General features: G+C 40.1%; 1 protein-coding gene across 2 annotated transcripts in view; it reads left to right on the top strand.

Annotated features, from left to right (window-relative positions):
* Positions 1 to 26,613, top strand: part of cnot10 (CCR4-NOT transcription complex, subunit 10) — a 205,329-nt gene that overhangs the window by 95,218 nt on the left and 83,498 nt on the right. For both annotated transcript variants that reach the window (XM_034173745.1, XM_034173746.1), the window contains exons 7-10: positions 7,313 to 7,396; positions 7,493 to 7,610; positions 9,770 to 9,919; positions 10,006 to 10,208. In XM_034173745.1, coding sequence (XP_034029636.1) covers positions 7,313 to 7,396; positions 7,493 to 7,610; positions 9,770 to 9,919; positions 10,006 to 10,208 — 555 coding nt within the window. The remainder of the gene's footprint in view (positions 1 to 7,312; positions 7,397 to 7,492; positions 7,611 to 9,769; positions 9,920 to 10,005; positions 10,209 to 26,613) is intronic.

Raw genomic sequence — 26,613 nt, 5'->3', positions numbered from 1 at the left:
ATAAATAAAATTGATTTGATTTGATATATACACACACATATATAAATACACACACACGTCTTACAGCGTGTTATATATGTAAGGATTAAACAACTCGAAGCTGTGCATTATATGGTTTGAATGCACGATGCAGAGTCTAAAACACATTGCATTCAAACCGTATAATGCACGGCTTTGAGTTGTTTAATCCGCTTATACCATGGTCCCACACAGTGAGCTAACACACAAATATTTATTTAAGTTAACAGAACTTGATAAAAAGGCGCAAGTATTTCGGACTATTTTATGCCAGTCTCAAGACATTTTGTCTCCGATGCGCTTACCGTGTCTGCGGGCTTGGTAAGCGCCGCAGCGGGCCACTCACACCACCCCCTCTCTGCTGTGTGGAGCTGCAACCAACTGGCAACAGGTCCAGAAACTATGCTCGCTGTTTTGATGCGGAGCGCTCTGACAGCCCGCGAGGATAGAACCGTTATCTTCTTCTTTCCCGTCTTCAATCTTGTCCAGTTCGTCCGATGTTAAATCTTTATGCTGTTGCTTTTGCTGTTCTTCTCGTTTGCTCTCCTCCTCTTTCTATTCCTCAAACATTTTATTTTGGTCAAAAATATTAAAATTCACTTGGAAATCCATGTTTTATCGTGTTTCTGTCATTCACCTGTCAAAACACAGCTCATCTGCGCCAACTGATTTGCGCGTTGCTATGGTGATGACCAGAGCGGAGTGATTATAACAGTGACTTAATTTGCTGAACTACGTGTGCGTATACACGAAAATAATGCACGCCACTTAGACATGGAATTCTCACTGACCATGGTGTGTGTGTGTGTGTATATATATATATATGTGTATATATATATATATGTGTATATATACGAGGTCTGTTAGAAATGTTTCGGACCTTTTTATTTTTTTGCAAAAACCTGATGGATTTGAATCACGTCTGCTTGCATGAGCAAACCTTCGTGTGCATGCGTGGATTTTTTCACGCCTGTCGATTGCGTCATTTTCTGGTAAGCAGCCTTTGTGTGGGATGTGTGCTGTGCGCTCGGCGGATTTTCATTTCAAGGAAAAAGACGGAACAACTGGAGCAGCGCTGCATCAAATTTTGCCAGAAACTGGGCGACAGCCAGGTGGAAACCATTCGGATGATTCAGACGGCTTTCTGTGACTTTTCAGTCATGTGACTATCTGAGAAATTGTGGAAGAGGTGGGCATGTCACAGCATGTCCTGTGAGACTTCAACATGAAGGTGCTTTTTCTCCGCCGTCAGCAGCTTCGGCTGAATTTCACCGCCACTCTTTTCATGGCCAAATCATCTGTCACAGTGGAATGTTCCGAAAAAGTGCTGATGTCCACCTCTTCCGCAATTTCTCGGACAGTCACACGACGGTCCCGCATCACCACAGTGTTCACTTTGGAAATGATCTGGTCATTTCAGCATGTTGATGGCCGACCGGAGTGTGGCTCGCTCTCCACCGTTGTGTGGACGTCTTTAAACCGGTTGTACCGCTCCTTAATCTGTGTGATGCCCATAGGATCATCACCAAAAGCCGTCTGAATCTTCCGAATGGTTTCCACCTGGCTGTCGCCCAGTTTCTGGCAAAATGTGATGCAGTAGCTCTGCTCCAGTTGTTCCGCCATTTTCCTTGCAATGAAAATCCGCCGAGCGCACAACACACGTCGTCACACAAAGGCTGCTTACCAGCAAATGGCACAATCGACAGCCGTGAAAAAAATCCACTCATGCGCACGAAGGTTCAAAGTTTGCTCATGCAAGCACACGTGATTCAAACCCATCAGGTTTTTGCGAAAAATAAAAAGGTCTGATACTTTTCTAACAGACCGTGTACACACACACACATACATCTTACAGCGTGTTTTTTTTTATAAACTTCTTACGGCGTGTTGTTGGACATCGGTTCTGTGTATGTAATTGATGTGAAGACATGCATTAAATGTCATCAAAAGATTATGAAACTTATTTTTTTATGTCATGTATTGAACAACCAACATGCTCTTATTTTTGTCTGAGAGCAGGTGGAAATCATTTGTAAGAGCTGCGCTGAGTAAGTGCGCGCTCTCGCTCCAGGGGATACAAGTTCTGATGGGGAGAACTACTTTGGCACCACACCGGTCACTCCCCACATTGAGTGGACCGTGTGTTTTTTTAAAATAGACAAACACACTGCTTCGCTTTAAAAGTGTAGTTAGTCTATTTCAGATGATCAGCGCGGACCCTCTTTCTCTTAAAAGGCTTTATTTTCCTCTGTGTGTCATGTTGGAAAGCTGTAGGTATCGTTGCTAATTTGATTAGCTGTTATGCTCTAGTCTTCTGTTTTTGTTTTTGTTTTTTTTTTTCTGGGGACATTGCAGGACCACACACAGGCCTGACATATGTACTACAACGTTAAATGAAGCTTCAAGGCACAGCATTTGCCTCAAACGTTTTTTGTAATTCAATTATTCGAGTTACTTGACTAATCACTTCAGCCATAACTGCATGTAATTTTCTTCTTCTTCTTCTTCAGATTTTAAGGTTCGGCTGTGAATCTATAAAATTGTTCACAAACTGCTACCTCTCTACTTAGCTGACCTAATTAAATCCTACATACCGGCCCGGGCTTTGTGTTCTCAGGGTGCAGGACTACTTTGTGTCCCTAAGGTGAATAAGAAGTCTGCGGGTCATAGAGCTTTCTCTTATCGTGCCCCTGTTCTGTGCAATGATCTCCCTGTGTCAATAAAAGTCAGATTCTGTGGAGACTTTTAAGTCCAGACTTTAGACGCACTTATTTTCCCTTTTATATGGCTAGCATACCGGCATAGAATGTTACGATGCTTTTTACTCTTTTAAATTCATTTTATTGGATAACGGAGCGTGCCGTGGCTGCAACTTTATCTAAAGTCTGGGTCTTTTAGTGAAGCTTAGGGCTAGTGGCCGGCGATCACCTTCTTCTTATTTCTTCTTATTTCTTTTTCTTGTTGCTTAATGCTGACAAATTATACTGTATTTGTTGTGTTTCCGATGCTTGATTTGGTTTCTTTCTCTCTGTTTGAGGTACAGCTCCATCCAGAGATGGGTGTGGTGTCTGTTTCTGTAGCCCTCCTGTCCTGTGCACCGGCAATATTTCCTGTATATTCATATATATTACCACTTTTGCCTGTGTGCTTGCTCTAGGGGTTAGTAAGGTTTAGGCCTTACTTGTGTGAAGCACCTTGAGGCAACTTTGTTGTGATTTGGTGCTATATAAATGAAAATAAATTGAAACTCTTCACACAAGCATGCATTTTTCTTGATTGAGTTGTCGAGCTGACTGTGTGGAACACAACATTCAGCCATACATCCTTATTATCAGACAAATAATGTAGTATACTTTTCAGTATGATTTGAGCATTTTTAAATTTAGCCACCATACATTTTTGCATAGGCCATGGTACACAGAGGCTGGTGTAGCAGATATAATATTTAATTAAATCTAAAATTTAATTAAATAGCTCAAACTGAGCATCAACCTGCGAGAAACAGGAAAATATTCATCAATATTAAATCTTAACGTCATAAGTTTTGAATACGATTGATTAAACAACCAAAGCCTCTTTGCATCACTGCCAGCAAAGGCCAGCAGTACACTTCTACAATCACTTATCTGGTGATGTGGTGGTGATCAGGTGATGTGGAACAGCTTGGTTTGGTCCGGTTTCCTGGTCAGCCCAGGAGGAGAGAGATCCATTGGTCCAAGGACAAGGACCAGTAACTTTTGTCCTATGTCTAGTTGATATTTTCCCCTGCTAGACCGATGTTTAGTTAAAAATCTTGTCAGTCTAGCGATTAAAAACATTCGACAATACTTTTTTTTCAGTTTTGTGCCTTAAATAACTGAGCTGATGTTTGCAGATTACAATGACCTGCGCTGTGACACTCATTCACACCACTGACTTCATGAATGAAGCTCAGTCAACAAAGGAGAATCATGTAAAAGTATGCATTGTCCACACACTACTTTTAGCTTAAATAGAACATCTTTAATTTACCAGGAGTAGCACACAGGAAGAGCCGCAGAGCAGGTCCACAGACAGACACAGTGAGCGTTACCACAACAACAGTGCATGCCCATGTATGGCACACATAAAAAGTTAACTTAGATGAACTGTTGTATTTCACTACAAAATCTGAATGTGATGTGAAACTTTAACATCATTTTCTTCAACAATCCTAAAATTTTGATCATACTAGTCTGAGAAGCAATAGATATAATTGTTGCCCCCCAAAAAAGAGAGATATTATAGAACGTACAAGATTAAAGGCTATGTTTGTGCTGCTTAAGACAAACACAAGGCCAGAATTACAGAGCGAAGTATAAGGTGCACAGTCCATTTAAATGAAAACAGAGGATCATGTAAGCAAATGTTTATTACAAAAATACAATATTGATTGACATGCGCATGATGTGATGATAAATGCTACACTGAGGCTCGCCGTCAGAGGCTCTGAGCTAGGGCTGAGCAATATGGCCTAAAATTCATATTGTGGTATAAAGTGAATCCTTTGCGATATAAACTTAAGTGTAAAAATTATAATGTGTTTCTGAATGGGTCCTTTACCAAAGGTAAATTTAATAAAATAAATAAATAAATAATGACAATAAAACCCCAAAGAAACACATGTTATGTAATTTTGAGAACAGTTATTGTGCAGATCTCAAAACTAGAGCTTCAATTTACCAGAAGGTACATCTAATACGCATGCCTAGAATTAATGTTTTGGTGAAAGAACTAAATAAAGGTATTTAATGTTGAGTCAGTGGCTGAAATTTTATCACTTGAACACTAGATGGCACACTTGCTCTGAATACATGAAGCGTTTTCAGGATGGTCACGGAGCGCTTTTCCTTCTTAACAAAACTCAACACGAAACAACCAAAAAAAAAATTAATAAATATACTTAATTTACTCATATTTGAAGTCAGTCTGGGTAAATTGTTGTTCCCTGGCTGATTTTGTCTTTCTCCTTCAGTTATAAAATCTTTACATTAATTTAACGTGGTGCTTTCTCAAATGTTTGATTCAGAGCGCAACGGAGCCGTCCCCCTCCGCCCAGTGCGTCTGCTGAAATAAGTTAACAATGGCTATGCAAATATTGCACATTCCTGTCTTGGCTTTGCGGTGTTCAACGACGAAACTGCTTAATACAGAAGACACTCAGGCATCTCACATGAACACTCTCATCTCAGTGAGAAACACGTCTCAGCTCAGAACACCCCACCCTTCCCCCTCTGCACTCTGCAGCAAAGGAGCAGACGCAGTGGAAAACACCACGCAGTGGAGTTTTCCTGGATCGAAAACTCCACGGGCGTTATTGTGAATAGTCGGTGGAGTCCAAATCTCTACCATAAGCCAAATTTATACCGTGTACCATTTACATCAGATGTATTGTGCACCCCTACTCTAAGCTTCCAAATACCTGGGTCCACTACGTTGGACCAGGAGGACCAGTAACAAAATTAGTGGTGCTGGTCCTGTCCAATAGGCTCAAAAAATATTTCTATTAACTCTGTAGCCATTTGAAGGCCTCCTTTAATGACCTGTGTCTGGTTAACCCAGTGGGTCGCCTAGATGACTACAGGTGTGAATACTGCTCGTTTTCCCAGCTTGACAGAGCGTGGATGTTTGGCCGCTCAATTGAAGTTAACAGCCCAGGAGAAAGATTTCTGTTGTGGTGCTGTCAGACGATTTCTCTCGTGGTTTCTGAAACGTGTGGAAAATCAGTTTAAATTCTTTGTAAAAATTTAAAAGGGCTGAAGGCTTGACAAAGAGAGTTGCAGAGGAAAAAAACGTAAAGCCTTTGGCATTGAGTGAGGAAGAATTTGGGAGTTTGCAAATTTGCTCTTAATTTGAAAAATTCAGCTAAGACGTTGTCTTTGAAGTTCAGATGACTCAACTCATGCCATAAAATTTATTTGAAAAAAAAAAACTGGCGTTGCCTGAAAAACATCAAAAAGGCATGACTAACAGAAAATTGTGGGAATCAAACAAAGAAAATTATGGTGCAAAAGCCATGAGGAGGAGAAGCTAAACTATAAGCTAAAAACTAAGAGGAGGGCTAAGAGTGTCAAGAGGATAAGAAGAGCCAAGAGAGAGCATTTCTTTGTTTCAGGGTTCTTTTAAAGAGCGCTCTCACATGGCCCTAAGCTCTGCCCACTTGGCATCTGACCACCAAGAATTTGAAGAACAGACTACCTCAAATAAAACAAAGTGAGATGTTATGATGCCTTCTGTCTTTTGACTAACATATACCTTATTGAAAATCTTCTTCTAACTGAACAAATCATGGGATGAAAATGCTTAAAACATTGTGTGCATAATGAAACATTTGATATTTGTTCATGTTAAGATAACATTGAAGCATGCAATAACACATTATACAAAGGAATACTCTTTAAAAGAAATGTGTAAAGGATTAACTTGGAATATAAATTTCATCTTTGGTTAAGTAAAATAATACAGAAAAAGAATTATTTTTTTTTCTTCCTTTCTTTGTTAAAAGTGAATTTGTGCGGTGAGGTCCATGTCCTTTCAGAATGAATCCAAAAGGGGTCCATACCTGTGTTGATCATTATATGAGCGTCTTCCTACATAAATACTATTTCAGTGTCCCAAAAAACATACTAAGTATTCAAAAACATGCTAAGTATTCACAAAAACATGTTAAGTATTCACAAAACATGCCAAGTGATTGTCTTGCTATGTCCAAGCAAGTCCTGGGGTGAATTATACAAGATTTCGCTCTTTTGATCAAACATCACTACTTGTGAGGGAGAATTTTGACCCCGTTCTTCAGGCCATCTGGCTGGGGTTGAGTGAGCTGTTTTACTGATAAGACATAAAGGAGGTCTTTTGGGCCTCCCAGGAAAGCTTTGTGGGTCCCTTTTTCAGATGTGGAGTGTCATAAATTAATTAAGGAGTTACTTGGGTTGATGTGTCCTGGGTCCAGGCTGGTTAGGTAAACCCCCTGATCTCAAACTTGAGGTAATGCAGACAGACAATGAGAGTTGCGCAGTGTCCCAGTATTTTCTTAAAGGGGTCAAATAACATTCCTCTCTGGAGAGACTCTTTGAAAAGTAATTTTTCACCGATGGACAGACATTTGTTACATTGGATTGTGTCATTTAGTCCCCTAAGTGGTACCGCATAAAACCTGCTTGGTCCATGGACTAAGAGGGCATTTATAAGATGAGCAGTCTGGGTCTGTTTCGGTGGGCTTTACAATCACATTGTGATCAGCTTTGTTTTTTTTGCCTTGCTGTTTGTGTTTCAGTACAAAGTCAGAGCCTACATTCAGATGAAGTCATCCAAGGCTTGTAAAAGGGAGATTAAGTCAGTGATGAACACAACGGGCAACGTGAGTAATGACATGACCACATTTATATTATTGATCAAATGAAGCCATTGCTTATAGTCAACTGGTATTCTTTTTGACTTCTGCCTCGGCTGTCAGTCTGCACCCTCACTCTTCCTGAAGAGTAACTTTGAGTATCTGAGAGGAAACTACCGGAAAGCGGTGAAGCTGCTGAACAGTACCAACATTGCAGAGCATCCTGGTCCCATCAAGACAGGTAAGACTTAGTCTTCTCACAGAGCTTCTCATTGAACGTATACATGCATACAGTGAAATTTGTCATCTGCCTTTAACCTAATTAATTAGACGCAATCCAACCACTAGGAACAGTGGGCTGCCACAGTCCGGTGCCCGGGGACCTACTCCAGATGTAGAGATGCTGCCTTGGTCAGGGGCAGAGAAAGGACCGGACCCTAAATATTTTGCAGCATGTTTTGATTGTGGGAGGAAACCAGAGTGCTCAGAGAAACCCACACAGACACGGGGAGAACATGCAAACTCCACACAGAAAGGGTGGGAAGCAATCCTACGACCTTCTTGTTGTGAGGCACCAGTGCTAACCACTAATCCACCATGCCATGCACTAACAATAATAGTGTTAGTGGCGGGTTTGCTGCGGTTTTAATGGGATTGGTTGGATTTGGGGAAAAAATTCATGTCACAGTACCATAGTTTTTGGTATTTATTATTTAACAGTTAAACACTAAAATGTTTGAGAGGTGGAACAGAAGTATTGCACACACTGTTCAAGTGCCAGTACTTAAGTGAATGTTTATTTCCTAGAATGCTGATTACAGTGCATTGTATAGAAAAACATGAGGCGCTCAGAAAGGCTAATGTTTAGCGATGTGCTCATTATTATTTATGTAATCCTGTCACAGTCCTGCAAAACTTGATCAATAAAAAAACACTGCTTTTCACGGAAAAATACTCTTTCATAATGAATACCCAAAGCCTAATATCAGCACCACCAACTGCATGGGTGCAAACAATATTTTTGGTATAAAATTGAGTGTGTATATTTATTATCAGTATCCCACTACTCATCACTGACAGATCTCAGAGATCCACTTTTTTCTTCTTAGTTAAAGTTCACACACCCATGTAAAGTATGCCCACACAAAAGGAGATCGGGCCAAATGTAGGCCACAGGGGCACCAGTTAGTAACCCTCACCCAGGTGCAGCACAACAGCTGCTGTTCAACAAACCATCACTCAGACCACATTAAGAATCAGCATTTTCTATTTTTATTTATTTATTTATTTATTTTTATGGTAGAATCAAATTCAGCATTCCAACATTGATGGCTTCTGTTGAAAGCTCTGACTGCTAACTTTAATAGTCCGTTGTTACATTCTCAGTGTGCATGCTCAATAATGTGTAAATCAAAATGTACACACAGTGCTTACAGGATTATAGCTGATGGTGACAGTGTTATCTATTAAATATTGTTTTATTGTTCTGATTGTCACATCTGAGACACGTTGATGGGAATTTGTCCAACTTTCTATGGGCAAGTTACAGGCATTTGTCACAGTGTTTTCCACAGATTCAGTCATGTTCTTGTAGTTAAACAGAGGATGCATGCCAACATTAAAAGGCGTTGCTCCCTACCTGCGTTCTACATGAGTGACTTGCAGAGTACTCACTGCGCATGCGCCAAACAATGAAACAACAGTCTGGTGATGCAGACAGCAGCGGGGGTTTTTAACATTGCATTGCTGTCGACTAACTGCAGATTAAATTGAAAACAAAGCTGAGTAGTGCTGAGTCGTGTGCTCTAAAATCACCATTTAAATAAGATGCAAGGCAATATGATTGCAGTGAAGTGATTATTGGCATTGAAATTCCTGGATAGTTGCCCATATTTTTCATTGTATTGTTTCTTCGTATTTTTCATCAAATTGGACCATCAAGAGGTTAAGTTTTAAAATGTGGCATCATAGTGGCGTAGTGTTTAGCACTGTTGCTTCACAGCAAGAAGGTCCTAGGGCCACTTTCTGCCAAGTCCTTTCTGTGTGGATTTTGCATGTTTTCCTCATGTCTGTGTGAGTTTCCTCCAGGCACTCTGGTTTCCTCCCACAATGCAAAAGCATAAAATATTCAAAATGCAGATCCTCCTCAGATGTGCTGTGGCATCCCAGAGTGAAAACAGTGGAGCAGCCGAAGAGAATAATACTGTAAATGAATGTGATTATTGGAGCCCAGTAGTGTTGGGAGCAGAGTTTGGCATGCAGCTTCAGTGTGAAGGATGTAATTAAGGCTAAACACTCCGGATAAAGCGGAAAGAAAATGGATGGATGGATGGCTTTTCAATTTTCTTTTGCTTTGGTGACTTTATCAATGCTGTTGGGTAATCTTTGTTTCTTCTTCAGGCGAGTGCGTTCGTTGTATGTTCTGGAACAATCTGGGCTGCATTCACTTTGCCATGGGGAAACATAACCTGGGCATTTTCTACTTCAAGAAGGCCCTCCAGGAGAATGACCACACCTGTGCACAGCTGGGAGACGGCGGCACGCTGCAGTGTAAGAATCAGCCTGACAGACAAATGTGACCATGCTCACCCTGACAGCAGCAGCAGTCATCATTCTGTTTTTTCATTCTCCTGCAGTAAAGAGATTTGCCGGGATCCCCATGTGTGCCCTGCTGGCCAACAAGCGCCATGAACTGCTGTATAACTGTGGCATTCAGCTGCTGCACATAGGCAGGCCACTAGCAGCATTTGAGTGTCTGATGGAGGCTGTACAGGTTTACCACTCCAATCCTCGCCTGTGGCTGCGGCTGGCAGAGTGCTGCATCTCTGCAAACAAAGGGGTATGTTCTCTCTGCAGTTCAGTCTTATCACCCCATTCACAAATTTCACACACACACACACACACACACACACACACACACACACACACACACATATATATATATATATATATATATATATACGAGGGCTGTCCATAAAGTATAGGTCCTTTTTATTTTTTTCAAAAACTATATGGATTTCATTCATATGTTTTTACGTCAGACATGCATGAACCCTCGTGCGCATGCGTGAGTTTTTCCACGCCTGTCGGTGACGTCATTCGCCTGTGAGCACTCCTTGTGGGAGGAGTCGTCCAGCCCCTCGTCGGAATTCCTTTGTCTGAGAAGTTGCTGAGAGACTGGCGCTTTGTTTGATCAAAATTTTTCTAAACCTGTGAGGACACATCGAAGTGGACATGGTTCGAAAAATTAAGCTGGTTTTCAGTGAAAATTTTAACGGCTGATGAGAGATTTTGAGGTGACACTGTCCGCTTTAAGGACTTCCCACGGTGCAGACGTCGCGCTGCGCTCTCAGGCGGCGTCATCAGCCTGTTTTCAAGCTGAAAACCTCCACATTCAGGCTCTATTGATCCAGGACGTCGTGAGAGAACAGAGAAGTTTCAGAAGAAGTCGGTTTCAGCATTTTATCCGGATATTCCACTGTTAAAGGAGATTTTTTTTTAATGAAAGATGTGTGGACGCAGCCGGCGCGGAGCAGCGGCACAGGAAAAACACCTCCGTGTTGATAACCATTTGTAAAATCCAGGCGGCTTTTGATGGCTTTCAGTGGAGTGAGTATATGAGAAATTGTTTAACAGCTGGACATGTTCCAACTTGTCCTTAAGGCTTCCAACAGAGGTATTTTTCCTGTGGCGGAGCGTCGCGGCGGCTGCGAGCCGACGCGCGGACCCGTCCGCACGCCTTTCATTAAAAAAATCTCCTTTAACAGTGGAATATCCGGGTAAAATGCTGAAACCGACTTCTTCTGAAACTTCTCTGTTCTCTCACGACGTCCTGGATCAATAGAGCCTGAAATGTGGAGGTTTTCAGCTTGAAACAGGCTGATGACGCCGGCTGAGAGCGCTGTGCGATGTCTCGCATTGTGGGAAGTCCTTAAAGCGACAGTGTCACCTCAAAATCTCTCATCAGCCGTTAAAATTTTCACTGAAAACCAGCTTAATTTTTCGAACCATGTCCACTTCGATGTGTCTCACAGGTTTAGAAAAAATTTTGATCAAACAAAGTGCCAGTCTCTCAGCAACTTCTCAGACAAAGGAATTCCGACGAGGGGCTGGACGACTCCTCCCACAAGGAGTGCTCACAGGCGAATGACGTCACCGACAGGCGTGGAAAAACACACGCATGCGCACAAGGGTTCAAGCATGTCTGACGTAAAAACATATGAATGAAATCCATATAGTTTTTGAAAAAAATAAAAAGGACCTATACTTTATGGACAGACCTCGTATATATACAGTGAGGAAAATAAGTATTTGAACACCCTGTGATTTTGCAAGTTCTCCCACTTAGAAATCATGGAGGGGTCTGAAATTTTCATCTTAGGTGCATGTCCACTGTGAGAGACATAATCTAAAAAAAAAAAAAAAATCCGGGAATCACAATGTATGATTTTTTTTAATAATTTATTGTATTTATTACCTGTGAAAGTCAATGTTAATATTTGGTACAGTAGCCTTTGTTTGCAATTACAGAGGTCAAATGTTTCCTGTAGTTTTTCACCAGGTTTGCACACACTGCAGAAGGGATTTTGGTCCACTCTTCCATACAGATCTTCTCCAAATCTTTCAGGTTTGGAGTTTCAGCTCCCTCCAAAGATTTTCTATTGAGTTCAGGTCTGGAGACTGGTCAGGCCACTCCAGGAACTTGAAATGCTTCTTACGGAGCCCCTCCTTAGTTGCCCTGGCTGTGTGTTTGGGGTCATGTCTGCTGGAAGACCCAGCCATGACCCATCTTCAATGCTCTTACTGAGGGAAGGAGGTTGTTTGCCAAATCTCGCAATACATGACCCCATCCATCCTCCCAATCAATACGGTGCAGTCGTCCTGGTCCCCTTTGCAGAACAGCACCCCCGAGTATGATGTTTCCACCCCCATGCTTCACTTTGGGATGGTTTTCTTGGGGTTGTTCTCATCCTCTAAACATGGTAAGTGGAGTTTGATTCCAAAAGCTCTATCTGGTCTCGTCTGAACACATGACCTTCTCCAATGTCTCCTCTGGATCTTCCAGATGGTCACTGGTGAACTTCAAACAGGCCTGGACATGTCTTGGCTTGAGCAGGGGGACCTTGCTGCCCTGCAGGATATTAAACTATGACAGCATCATGTGTTACTAATGTAATCTTTGTGACTGTGGTCCCAGTTCTCTTCAGGTCATTGACCAGGTCCTCCTGTGTAGTTCTGAGCTTTCTCAGAATCATCCTTACCCCACAAAGTGAGATCTTGCATGGAATCCCAGACCAAGGGAGATTGACAGTCATCTTGTGTTTCTTCCACTTTCTAATAAATAATCATAACCGTTTTTGTCTTCTACCAAGCTGCTTGCCTGTGTCCCTGTAGTCCATCCCAGCCTTGTGCAGGTCTACAGTTTTGTCCCTGGTGTCCTTAGACAGCTCTTTAGTCTTGGCTATGGTGGACAGGTTGGAGTGTGATTGATTGAGTGTGTGAACAGGTGTCTTTTATACAGGTAACAAGTTCAAACAGGTGCAATTAATACAGGTAAAGAGTGCAGAATAAGAGGGCTTCTTAAAGAAAACTTAACAGGTCTGTGTAAGCCAGAATTCTTGCTGAATGGCAGGTGTTCAAATACTTATTTGCAGCAGTAACATACAAATACAATTATAAAAAAAAAATCATACATTGTGATTTCTGGATTTTTTTTTTTTTTTTTTTTTTTTTTAGATTATGTCTCTCACAGTGGACATGAACCTAAGATGAAAATTTCAGACCCCTCCATGATTTCTAAGTGGGAGAACTTGCAAAATCGCAGGGTGTTCAAATACTTATTTTCCTCACTGTATGTATATATATATATATATATATATATATATATATATACACACACAGTTGTATGTAAAACTTTGGGCACCCTGATGATTTTCCTTTATAAATCATAAATCATTGGTTGTTTGGATCAGCAGTTTCATTTAAATATATCATATAGCAGACAAACACAGTGATATTTGAGAAGTGAAATGAAGTTTATAGGATTTACAGAAAGTGTGCAGTAATTATTTAAACAAAATTAGACAGGTGTTTAGGCATTGAGCACCCCAACAGAAAATGATAGTATTTAGTACATCCTCCTTTTGCAGAAATAACAACCTCTGAATGCTTTCTATAGCTTCCCAATGAGAGTCTGGATTCTGGTTGAAGGTGTTCTTCTTTATAAAACATCAACATCATACAAAACATCTCCAATTCAGTCACGTTTGTTGGTTTCCGAGCATGGACAGCCCGCTTAAAATCACACCACAGAGTTTCAATAATATTCAGGTCTGGGGACTGAGATGGCCATTCCAGAACGTTGTACTTGTTCCTCTGCACAAATGCCTTAGTCGATTTTGAGCAGTGTTTAGGGCTGTTGTCTTGTTGAAAGATCCAGCCCCGGAGCAACTTCTTCACTGATTCATGAACATTGTTCTCAAGAATCTGCTGATATTGACTTGAATCCATGGAACCCTCAACTATAACAAGATTCCCAGTACCTGCACTGGCCACACAGCCCCACAGCATGATGGAACCACCTCCAAATTTTACTGTAGGTAGCAACTGTTTTTCTTGGAATGCTGTGTTCTTTTTCAGCCATGCATACCGCCGCTTGTTATATCCAAATAACTCATTTTCAATTCAATTTATTTTCATTTATATAGCCCCAAATCACAACAAGGTTGCCTCAAGGCACTTCACACAAGTAAGGTCTAACCTTACTAACCCCCAGAGCAACAGTAGTCAGGAAAAACTCCCTCTGAGGAAGAAACCTCAAGCTGACCAGACTCAAAGGGGTGATCCTCTGCTTGGGCCATGCTACAGACACAAATTACAAAACAATTCACAAAACGAACATACAGGAAATGTTGCAGGTGCACAGGACGGTTCTTGGAACAGATACCGCACCCATCTCGGGATAGAGCCGCACTTCAAACAGACAGAAAAGAAAAAAAGCAGAATCAAGCATCAGAAAGACAAAGACAGTGTAATTTGTCACACATTAAGCAACAAGAAAAACAAAAGAAATGCTAAGGTGATCACAGGCCACTAGCCCTAAGCTTCACTAGAAGACCCAGAATTTAGATAAAGTTGAGCCCGCGGCACGCTCCGTTTCCAAAATCCCTTCTGCAGTGTGTGAAAACTTGGTCAAGAACTACAGGATACGTCTGACCTCTGTAATTGCAAACAAATGCTACTGTACCAAATATTAACATTGATTTTCACAGGTGTTCAAATACTTATTTGCAGCAGTAACATACAAATAAATTATTAAAAAAATCATACATTGTGATTCCCGGATTTTTTTTTTTTTGATTATGTCTCTCACAGTGGACATGCACCTAAGGTGAAAATTTCAGACCCCTCCATGATTTCTAAGTGGGAGAACTTGCAAAATCGCGGAGTGTTCAAATACTTATTTTCCTCACTGTAAGTGTGTTTTAAGTCTGGACTTGAAAGTCTCCACTGTTTTATTGATGCAGGGAGATCATCGCACAGAACAGGGGCACGATAAGAGAAAGCTCTATGACTTGCAGACTTTTTATTCACCTTAGGGACACAAAGTAGTCCTGCACCCTGAGAACGCAAAGCCCGGGCTGGTACGTAGGGTTTAATTATGTCAGCTAAGTAGGGATGTGCCAGTCCGTGAACAATTTATAGACTAGTAGCAGAATCTTTAAATCTGATCTCACTGGGACAGGAAGGCAGTGAAGAGACTCTAAAATGGGTGTAATGTGGTCAAACGTTCTGCTTTGTGCCAGAACTCTGGCAGCAGCATTTTGAACCAATTTGAGACCCCTAATGCTAGACTGTGGTAAACCAGAAAATAGAATGAATGAATGAATGAATGAATGAACATTTCAGTACTCCAATCTAGAAGAGACAAACGCATGAATCAGGGTCTCAGCATCAGCCCTAGACAGGATGGGATGAATCTTCGCTATATTTCGCAGGTGGAAGAAAGCACTCCTCGTAATATCTCTAATGTGGAGGTCAAAGGACAACGTCGGATGAAAAATTACCCCAGGGTTCCTCACTTTGTCAGTATGATGTATGACACATGAGCCTAGGCTAAGCGTTAACTGGTCAAATTGATGCCGATGTCTCACTGGACCAAGAACCATCATTTCACTCCTATCAGAGTTTAAAAGTAGGAAGTTGCTAGACATCCAGCTTCTCACTGATGCAAGGCAATCTTCTAAGGTTTTTATGTGGATGAGATTACCAGCAGTTATTGGCATCTATAACTGAGTATCATCAGCATAGCAGTGAGCGGTAGCCCCAAAACGCTGCAGTATGTGCCCAAGCGGTGCTGTATAAAGGGAGAAAAGCAGGGGGCCTAAGACGGGCCCCTGTGGAACCCCAGATTTCATGTCACTAAGGTTAGAGGTAGTGTTATTGTGCAAAACACAGTGAGAATGACTGGTCAAGTATGACGTCAACCATGCAAGGGCAGTTCCAGTAATCCCAAAATGATTCTCCAGCCTATCGAGTAGAATATGATGATCCACGGTATGAAATGCAACACTGAGCTCTAACAGCACCAGAACCGTAGTGGTGTCTGAATCCATTGCAAGCAGAAGATCATTCACCACTTTAGTGAGAGCCGTCTCTGTGGAATGATATTTTCTAAAAGCAGACTGCAGTGGCTCAGAAAGATTATGCTCAGTAAGGTCATCCACAAGCTGCCGTGACACCACTTTTTCCAGAATTTTAGAGCAAAATGTTAGCTTTGATATTGGCTTATAGTTTTTCAATACACAAGGGTCACCATTAGATTTCTTAAGTAATGGTTTAATCACTGCAGATTTGAAACATTTAGGAACAGATCCAGAAGTTAATGATAGATTAATCATTTCCAGCACAGTCGGCCCAAGAGTGGGCCACAGGTCCTTAAACAGTTTTGTTGGTATAGGATCAAATAAGCAGGTTGTGCTTTTTGTAGACATTACGAGTTTTGTCAGCACGCCTAGTGAGATACTATCAAATTCTGTAAATCTAGGTAATATTTCAGTAATGGCTCCCACCTCAATAGCAGAATGTAGTGGCTGGGATAAGGCATGCTGGGATATGTTCAGTGGTAAGCACAGTTAACCAAAAAGTTAACTTCGATAACAGCTACTCTGCTAACTGAAAAGTTACCTTTGAGAAAGTTAATCCGATAAATCACCTCAAAATTTATTCTAAGCTACAGCTAACTTATAACCGAAAACTTTCAGTATTGCTTCCAATACACTTGCAACTACTAACAACCTAATTTTGAGTTTTAACACCACGTTCAATTCTGGTAGCATCAAAGGTGACCACAGACCCAAACAGTAGAGGTGGGCGGATCGATTCTAATATCGATAATATCGATACCAATGCTGGTATTGATATTGAACAATCCTCGTGTAAAAAGATCGATACTCAAGCTTTTTTCTCTCCTGTACACACTGACTGCTACACACGCAGATTCATCAAAGCCTACTCTCTGTCTGTAAGAGCAGTGCTGCGTCACACAACACGGAGCAGCACACCCTCCCCCCTCTGGTCTTTTGTTGTTGCGCCGTCACGTGGCTCAGCGACGCCAGCCAACAGCCATGCAGGTAGGCTCAGCCTGGCCCGCCCACTCAGCGCTCTCCTCGAGTCAACACATGACACTGTGAACATGATGCTGTTCTTAAATAAAAACCTCTAATCCTTTGTTCTCAACAGGGGGACAGGGCCCACAGTGTAGCGGTGGGCCCTTAACGTATTCTTTCTTTATTTATACTTTCTTTATTTAATTTTCACTTATTGTTTTTATTTTGTTTAAAGCCAGAAGTGCACTGATGGGAGGAAATTATTATTTTATTATTTGTATTATTCTTTGTATTATTTTCTTGTATTGTTCCACTTGAAAAAAAAGAACAAGTTTGAAACTGTTTACAATATTTGTTGTGGTGTGTTAGTTTTTCTCTATTGTGGTTTGTCAGCTCTCTAACCTCAGAAGATTGTTTTAATTTACTTTAAGTTCTATTTTTTTTACACTCTTTATTTAAGAAACAATGTAGAGAAGTGCACTGAAGGGAAGAAATTCCTTTTTTTATTATTTTATTGTATTGTTCGACTCGAAAAACAGAATAAGTTTGAAGCTGTTTACAGTATTTGTTGTGGTGTGTTAATTTTGTCCTATTGTGGTTTGTCAACCCTCTACCTCAGGAGATTTTGTTTTAAGATTTTGTTTTAAGTTGTGTTGAGTGATATTTTTTAAACAAAAATGTTGATTGTGATAAAGTATTTTGTTGTCACGTACAATGTTTGGCGAAATTGGCGAAGGTCTTTTGGATCCTTTGGATCTATGAAGCTTAAATATGAAAAAAGTATTGGTATTGGTATCGGTATTGGTATCGATATCAGCGATACTGGGCTTGTATTTACTTGATATCGGCTCAATATCGGCCGTATACAATATAGCAATCCTGTCATTTGTACAAAATTAAAATCTATCATATATCATTTCAAATAATGCACTAATTCTGAGGTTTTGTAACAAACACAGACAGATACCAAAGGGATTATGGGTAAATGAGCCTCTGCTAACACTGATTGGTTGACTCATTCATTCTATGTAAAAACCAACACGTTAATGTGATGTGTGTGTGTTGGTGTTACATATAAATGTGCTTTTGTAAAATATGCCTTTTTATTTGTTAAAAAAAGCCATTTGCAAAAAGCCAAAAAGTCAAGTTGTGATTTGACAATCGTCTGATATAACGGGGTCAAAATGAATAGAACACTGCCATCTACTGGTGTCCAGATGCTCATACTGCCATGAACACTACTGGCCAGTAGATGGCAGTGGAGACCGTGAAAACTTGCCAAAACAAAATTCCAGATAATACGTGTCTGCTATGTTTAAGATGCGTGGAATTTAATAAACGCAAACTGAATTTCAGACATCTTATATATATTACTCTGGAACAAAGACAATAGACAGTATTTGACATAAGCAGGACTCTAAAGAGCAAACTGGAATTGATGGCAATGATTCCAGTTGAAAATAACGGAGAAGCAGCCTGGGCTTCTTCTGGCATTTTTACTTAAAACAAACACAATAACAACGTCTATAAATCTAGAGAATATATTCACGAGAGTTTTAGACACAATATGCAAGGAGTTTAATGCTGTTGTCTGTGTGGAGCCTGATCAGAGCATCTCAAATGCATTTCTTCTATCGTGAATGTACTGAGATTACCCATAATGCACCTGGACACAGCATGTCCACACTAAACCTTCAAAATTAGTGCATTACTTTAAAACTAAAACATATATCTGATATTTTCACTTCATAAAACTTCAGACGTGACATAATTTAAATAACTTGTCTGAAATTAGTATGGTTAAAATTTTAACCATAAGTTAAAATATGCCTCATATATCAAGTATGCCTCCGGATGACTTGGGTGATATTGCCAGCGTATCAGTATGGGGTCAAAAGAATGAGCCTTTTTCTTTTCTGTAACCAGTTCTCCTTTGCCTGCAGAGGATAGAGCGGTTTCTTCTGGTACCAGCTCTTCTCTGTTTGCAGAGGATAGAACTGCACATCTACAACACAACATTTAACAGGTAGGTACTCAAATGATTTTAGCCTTCATAAATGTATGTAACTGTTAAGCTTTGTTCACCATGTCTGCAAAAATACGTTAGCAGTCTAAAAATTATCAGACCAAAACTTATCGGAAGATAATTAGTCCACTGATTGTTTTCAAAGTTGTCTGAAAAGCTAATCCGTTAATGAAAACATTATCTTTGATAATTAGCGGTTAGCCGATTAGCGGAACTGTGCCCACCACTGCATATGCTCAACCTAAGGTCTTCTATTTTCTTCTCGGAAGTAATCCAGGAAATCTTGTGCTGTAAAAGGATAGTGGTCTACAGGTGGTTGTCCATGCGTAAGTGTTGCCACCGTGTCGAACAAGAACTTTGAGATATGCTTGTTTTTGTAGATCAAATCAGAGTAATAGGTCCACTTTGTAACCGTGCATGCTTATAGTCTAAGATAGCATCACACAACACAAGGTGGAATACTTCTAATTTTGCTTGAGGTCACGCAAAGTAATCATTGAACCAAGGTGACTGTCTTGTGGGGGGGTGGGGGGGGACACATGGTTTTAACAAAGGTGGTACAATCATGTCAAGTGTAGTTTTGAGCACTGAGTTTAAACTGTTCACAAGACCGGCATTTTCAACTACGAGTTCAGTCGTAGTTGAGGAGTTGATGCATCACTGTAGTGATAAATAAGGTTGTTCCACTAAACACTGCAGCAAAACTGTAAACCTAATAAGCAGTGGTGGGCACAGTTCCGATAATCAGATAACAGATAATTATCGAAGATAACATTTTCATTATCGGATTATCTTTTTAGATAACTTTAAAAACCATTATCGGACTAATTATCTTCCGATGAATTTTTGTCTGATACCTTTTAGACCGATAACGTAGTAAACAAAGATGAACAGCAGCAAACATTTCTAAAATTGAAAATCAGTTGAGCACCTACCTGATAAAAGTTTCCTAACAGATGTATGGGTCCACCCTTTGCAAACAGAAGACAGCTGCTTCTATGAAGAACACTATCCTCTGCAGGCAAAAGAAAAACTGTTTTTTAAGAAAAAAAAATAAAATAATTTCCTTTAACACCATACTGATACGCTGGCAATATCACCCAAGTCATCCAGAGGCATACATTTTTAAATTATGGTTCAAATTTTAACCAAACTCATTTTGGACAAGTTATTTAAAATTACTGTCATGTCTGAAGTTTTATAAAGTGAAAATAACAGATATATGTTTTAGTTTTAAAGTAATGTGCTAATTTTTAAGGTTTTAGTGTGTACATGCTGTGCCAAGCAGTGCATTATGGGTAGGATTAATACGTTCACGACAGGACAAATGCATTTCAGACACTCTGTTCAGGCTACACGGACAACAGCATTAAACTCTAGTGCCTAAAACTCTCGTGAATATATTCTCTGGGTTTATAGACGTTATTGTATTTGCGTTTGTTAAATTCCACGCATCTTACATCATTATTGTATGGCCTTGCCTTACAATATAAAGCGCCTTGGGGCAACTGTTTGTTGTGATTTGGCGCTATATAAAAAAAAAATTGATTGAATTGATTAAATGTCGCAGCAGACATGGATTATCTGGAATTTTGTTTTGGAAAGATTTCAAGGCCTCTACTGCCATCTACTGGCCAGTAGTGTTCATGGCAGTTCATGGAAGTATTCGTCCTGAAGATGAGCAGACACTGTATATTTTTAATCACAAGTTAAGTTTTTTCAAACTTAATTTACAAAAACTCTCGATGGGAGACATCAAAGTTTAAAAACAAAACGACAAAAAAAAACAAACATTACAAGACAGCTCTGCGGTGTTTGCACATGCACAGTGCAAGCGCGGTAGGACGCTTGTTGCCCCTCAGCTGCAGGAAACCCTCACGACGGCTGACCAGAATTATATCAAACAGGTTTGATTTTCATTCGACCATACGATCAGCAGTCAGGAGGTGGTCGTGAGATGTTAAATGCAGCTTGTTACTCCATGTACACTAACCTGAAACTCGGTCCAAAAAATTCTCACATGAATAAAAAATCATCTGAACATTCTCACATTCTCTCCATGCAAAACATGTTGTGATGACACTTCCAGGGCTCCATAAAAATGCCTGTTTTTACAAATAAAAAATGGAATATTTTACAAAAGCACATCTGTAAACACCGACACACGTCACATTAACGTGTTGATTTACATAGTGAATGACTGAACCAATCAGTGTTTAGCAGAGGTACATTTTACCCAGAATCCTTTGCGATCTGTCTGTGTTTGTTACAAAACCTCAGAATTAGTGCATTATTCAACATTAAAAGATATATGTTATATTTTAACTTTGTACAAACAACAGAATTGACATTAATGGAGTTATTCTATCAGTATTCATTTTATTTATACACCAAACCATAAGTCAGTATGACTTTATTTTCCAAGACCTCCGCCTGACCGGAGCGTTGTGATTGGTAGAGAGTTGGGCTTGGTGACTGCTCTCAGCTTGCCTTTGCACTGTAAGCCGTGTAGTAAATAAGAGCTTCCAGCAGGAGGCAGGATGTTCAAACATAGAAGTGTGGGCTCATTGTTTGGGTCTGCTGTCACTTTGATGTTACCAGAAGCGATCGTGGTGTTTAAACTCAAATTCAGTTTATTAGTAGTTGCAAATATACTAGAAACAATACTGGAATTTATCGGTTATCTGTAACTTCCGATACATTTTTGGGTGGTTTATCGGTTTATCCTTATCAAAGATAACTTTTCAGTTATCTGATTATCTGTTATCGAAGTTAATTTTTTGGTTATCTGTGCCTACCACTGCTAATAAGTGAATGATCAGAGACCACTGAAGCAAGAGGCATGATGTCAATATTTGTGACAGCAATACCATGTGTGAGAAACAAATCCAGGGTATTTCCACTAATGTGCGTCAAGTCCTTAATGCATTGCTGAAATCCTAATGCATCTGCAATTTCCATAAATGATTTGCAGAGGGGATCAGAAGGCTTATTTATATGAATCTTAAGTCACCAATAATCAGAATGTTATCTGCACTCATTGACAATTTAGAGATGAATGCACCAAATTTGTCTAAGAATTCAGAGTATGGGCCAGGAGGCCTATATACAGTGACAAAGTAATACGGTTGATTTTTATTCCTCTGACCTTGGCAATACGTAGCATTGCATGCATCATACGGCATCTCTTTGTGCAAAGTGTGCTGTATAGTTGAACGATGCACAGAGACACTATCTGCAGCAAGATCATGTTGTAGGTCTTTGAAACAGGTCTGTGGGTTGTCTATGACTTGTCTCACCATCCTTCGCTTCAGCTTATCTAAGATTTTTCTTGGCCTGTCAGTTCGGGCCTTAATTAGTACTGTGCCTGCAGTCTTCCATTTCCTCACTATGTTCCTCACAGTGGAAACTGACAGCTGAAATCTCTGAGAAAGCTTTTTGTATCCTTCCCCTAAACCATGATGTTGAACAATCTTTTTTTTTTTTCAAGTCTTTTGAGAGTTGTTTAGAGGCTCCTGTTTTGTCACTCATTAGAAGAGATGAAACATTTGCAAATAGCCACCTTAAATACCCTTTCTCATGATTGGATTCACCTGTGTAAGGAGGTCAAGGGTCAGTAAGCTTACCAAACCAATTTTGTGTTCCAGTAATTAGTACTAAATGTATTCAAATCAATAAAATGTCAAGGGTGCCCAAATTTATGCACCTGCCTTATTTTGTTTAAGTAATTATTGCACACTTTCTGTAAATACTAGAAACTTAATTTCACTTCTTGTATATCAATCAATCAATCAATTTTTTTATATAGCGCCAAATCACAACAAACAGTTGCCCCAAGGCGCTTTATATTGTAAGGCAAGGCCATACAATAATTATGTAAAACCCCAACGGTCAAAACGACCCCCTGTGAGCAAGCACTTGGCTACAGTGGGAAGGAAAAACTCCCTTTTAACAGGAAGAAACCTCCAGCAGAACCAGGCTCAGGGAGGGGCAGTCTTCTGCTGGGACTGGTTGGGGCTGAGGGAGAGAACCAGGAAAAAGACATGCTGTGGAGGGGAGCAGAGATCGATCACTAATGATTAAATGCAGAGTGGTGCATACAGAGCAAAAAGAAAGAAACAGTGCATCATGGGAACCCCCCAGCAGTCTACGTCTATAGCAGCATAACTAAGGGATGGTTCAGGGTCACCTGATCCAGCCCTAACTATAAGCTTTAGCAAAAAGGAAAGTTTTAAGCCTAATCTTAAAAGTAGACAGGGTGTCTGTCTCCCTGATCTGAATTGGGAGCTGGTTCCACAGGAGAGGAGCCTGAAAGCTGAAGGCTCTGCCTCCCATTCTACTCTTACAAACCCTAGGAACTACAAGTAAGCCTGCAGTCTGAGAGCGAAGCGCTCTATTGGGGTGATATGGTACTATGAGGTCCCTAAGATAAGATAAGATATCATTGTGTTCATCTGCCAGGGGTGCCCAAACCTTTGCATACAACTGTGTATATGTCTGTGTGTGTTTGTGTGTGTGTGTATGTATATATATATATATATATATATATATATATATATATATAGTGAGGAAAATAAGTATTTGAACACCCTGCGATTTTGCAAGTTCTCCCACTTAGAAATCATGGAGGGGTCTGAAATTTTCATCTTAGGTCCATGTCCACTGTGAGAGACATAATCTAAAAAAAAATCCGGAAATCACGATGTATGATTTTTTTTAGTAATTTATTTGTATGTTACTGCTGCAAATAAGTATTTGAACACCTGTGAAAATCAATGTTAATACACTCAACAAAAATATAAACGCAACACTTTTGGTTTTGCTCCCATTTTGTATGAGATGAACTCAAAGATCTAAAACTTTTTCCACATACACAATATCACCATTTCCCTCAAATATTGTTCACAAACCAGTCTAAATCTGTGATAGTGAGCACTTCTCCTTTGCTGAGATAATCCATCCCACCTCACAGGTGTGCCATATCAAGATGCTGATTAGACACCATGATTAGTGCACAGGTGTGCCTTAGACTGCCCACAATAAAAGGCCACTCTGTGTATGTGTAAATCTTATAGAAATCTACAGTTTTGATGCAGTGTACACCAAATTTAGTGTGCTGATAACTTGAGTCACTGGGATTTGTTTATTTATGTTGCTGATTCTCTTTTTTGTGACTACATGTTTTGTTCTGAGAAAAATAGAATGACTGAATTGTGATCCTAACACACATTATTTCAGCAAAATATTACCCTGTGAGACCAAAAGCAGCTAAAATGCTGCAATCTCGGAGTAATGTGAGGAAGGTGCAGGTCTTTCATTTTCAAGTTAATAGTTTTCATGGAACTGTTTAAAAACTGCACAAATTGCAAATGATCGCTTGAGTGAACAGCGGACCTTATCACTAAACGCTCCTTAAAGCAACCAACGACCATATACGATCATCTTCAGCACACAGCTTTATATTTATGAAACATGAAAGTGTGATAAAACTATGATAAAGTTTTTCATCCAGCTTTTGTCCCTTAAAAAACACATTAGCCAGTGAAAATCAGTCCAAGTTCAGCTGTTGTTCAAATAAGACAATTATTAAATAGAAGAAGGTGGCAGTGTGCAGACTGGAGCCTTTTTGGCTCCAGTCTGCACACTGCCAAATGGCTGAAAATGAATCATATGGCTGAATTGTCTCCTCAGTATACAGTCAAGTTCTCCAGAGTGCTGCTAATCACCTCATTATTTGACTCAGGTGTGTTGAAGCAGAGACACATCTAAAAGGTGCAGGACACCAGAGTTCACTGGAGTTGAAAGGGCCCTGGTCTAAGAAGTATTTGTGCTGAATTTGGTCCCTCTATCACCATTTGCAGGATTGTTTATCTGCTGCACTATAACACAGAAGATAATTTGGCCATTATATTTGGTAATAAAAAAAATAATAATGATAATAGTGTGTGATAATAAGAATCTAAAGAATTTATAAATACATTAAGACAGTAAATTAACATTAAGAAAATTGCATAATTACAGGAAATAAAAGGGTTGAGTTCTTTTTATAAAAGCTGTTGAGGGCTAAGGTGGTTAAAAAAACATTTAGGACTCACACGTCATTCCAACTCATTATAAAAACTGCATAATTTATTACCAGCCTTGAAAAATGTCAGCTACCTATTTTATAATCACTACCCAATCTTGAGCCTGTGGATCCCTACGGGCAATGCACTAGTATTAATTATATATAAATTCCCAGGACTTTGCCAATACAAATATAACACCAGGATGGTCCACAATCACAGTTTTTGTTGCTGTTGTTGTTTTAACTGGGATCTTCCATCTTAATTCTTTAAAAAAAATCCCATCTATACAAGCACTCTCGAAAGAATACCTATTCACATTAAAATGCCACAGGTGGCATGAGATAAGCGGGTCGTTCATAAGCCCATTCATAAGAGCAGGTCTCCACCAGCTCAGTGACACACTCCGGCTGCCTCCAAATCGCAGTGTGGACACCACGACCCCGGTACGTCTGTTCAGTGCTGGTGCTCTGGAGGACAGAGCACCTGCTCCAAAACAGTTCCCTGCCTGGGACAAAATGTCAGGGGCTGGTCAGCTGATCTAATCACTGCAGGGTTCTCCCCAGACAATGGAACAACGGCATTACACCATTATAGTGTTATAACAGTGCCGTCATACTGCGCCTGCTCTAAGGTAGTTTTTAATCCAGCAAGGCTGTCCTGTGCTGAACTGCCTGCTTGCTGCTCCTCTGCCAGCAGAGAGCCGAACAACACTGCAGCTGAGAGAGAGTGTTTATTTTACAGTTAAAGGGCTTTATGTTTGCTCAGCAGGAAAATGTCGAGAGAGAGAGAGCACAGCGTCTCAGTGAAAAAAAAACTCTGTCAAAGTCTTCCATTAAAAAGAGCGCCTTCTGCCTGCGTAGCCAGCGAGAGAGGCTCCGTAGAAGAGAGAGAGGGAGGAGAAAAAAAGTGCGAACAGTGGACACTACACGCTGTAAAAAAGCAGCAAAGCAGTTTTACCACACAGCCCTTAGTGAAACAGTAAAGTGTGAAAAACTGATTCCGAAAGTTTTTCATCCACGGCTTCATCATTAAAGAGCAGATTTTCTTCTGGCTTCTTCCTGTTACTTCTTACAGAATTTTTTTTGTTGTTGTTTTCTTTTTATTATTGTTTATGCACCAATGACCCCAGATCAAATTACCTGTATGTGGCAGTGGTGGGCACAGTTCTGCTAATCCGCTAACTGCTAATTATGAAGATAAGTTTTATTATCGATTAGCTTTTCAGGTAACTTTGAAAACCATTATCGGTCCAATTATGTTCCGATAAGTTTTGGTCTGATCATTTTTAGACCGCTAACATATTTTTGCAGACATGAACAAAGCTTAACAGTTACAAACATTTATGAAGGCTAAAATCAGTTGAGTACTGAGGCTAAAATCACCTGTTAAATGTTGTGTTGTAGATGTGCAGTTCTATCCTCTGCAAACAGAGAAGAGCTGGTACCAGAAGAAACCGCTCTATCCTCTACAGGCAAAGGAGAACTGGTTACAGAAAAGAAAAAGGCTCATTCTTTTGACCCCATGCTGATACGCTGGCAATTC

The sequence above is a fragment of the Thalassophryne amazonica genome, chromosome 7 (genome assembly GCF_902500255.1).
Source record: "Thalassophryne amazonica chromosome 7, fThaAma1.1, whole genome shotgun sequence".
In the NCBI taxonomy this organism is placed as follows: Eukaryota; Metazoa; Chordata; class Actinopteri; order Batrachoidiformes; family Batrachoididae; genus Thalassophryne; species Thalassophryne amazonica.
This window is presented reverse-complemented; position numbering and strand designations above follow the sequence as displayed.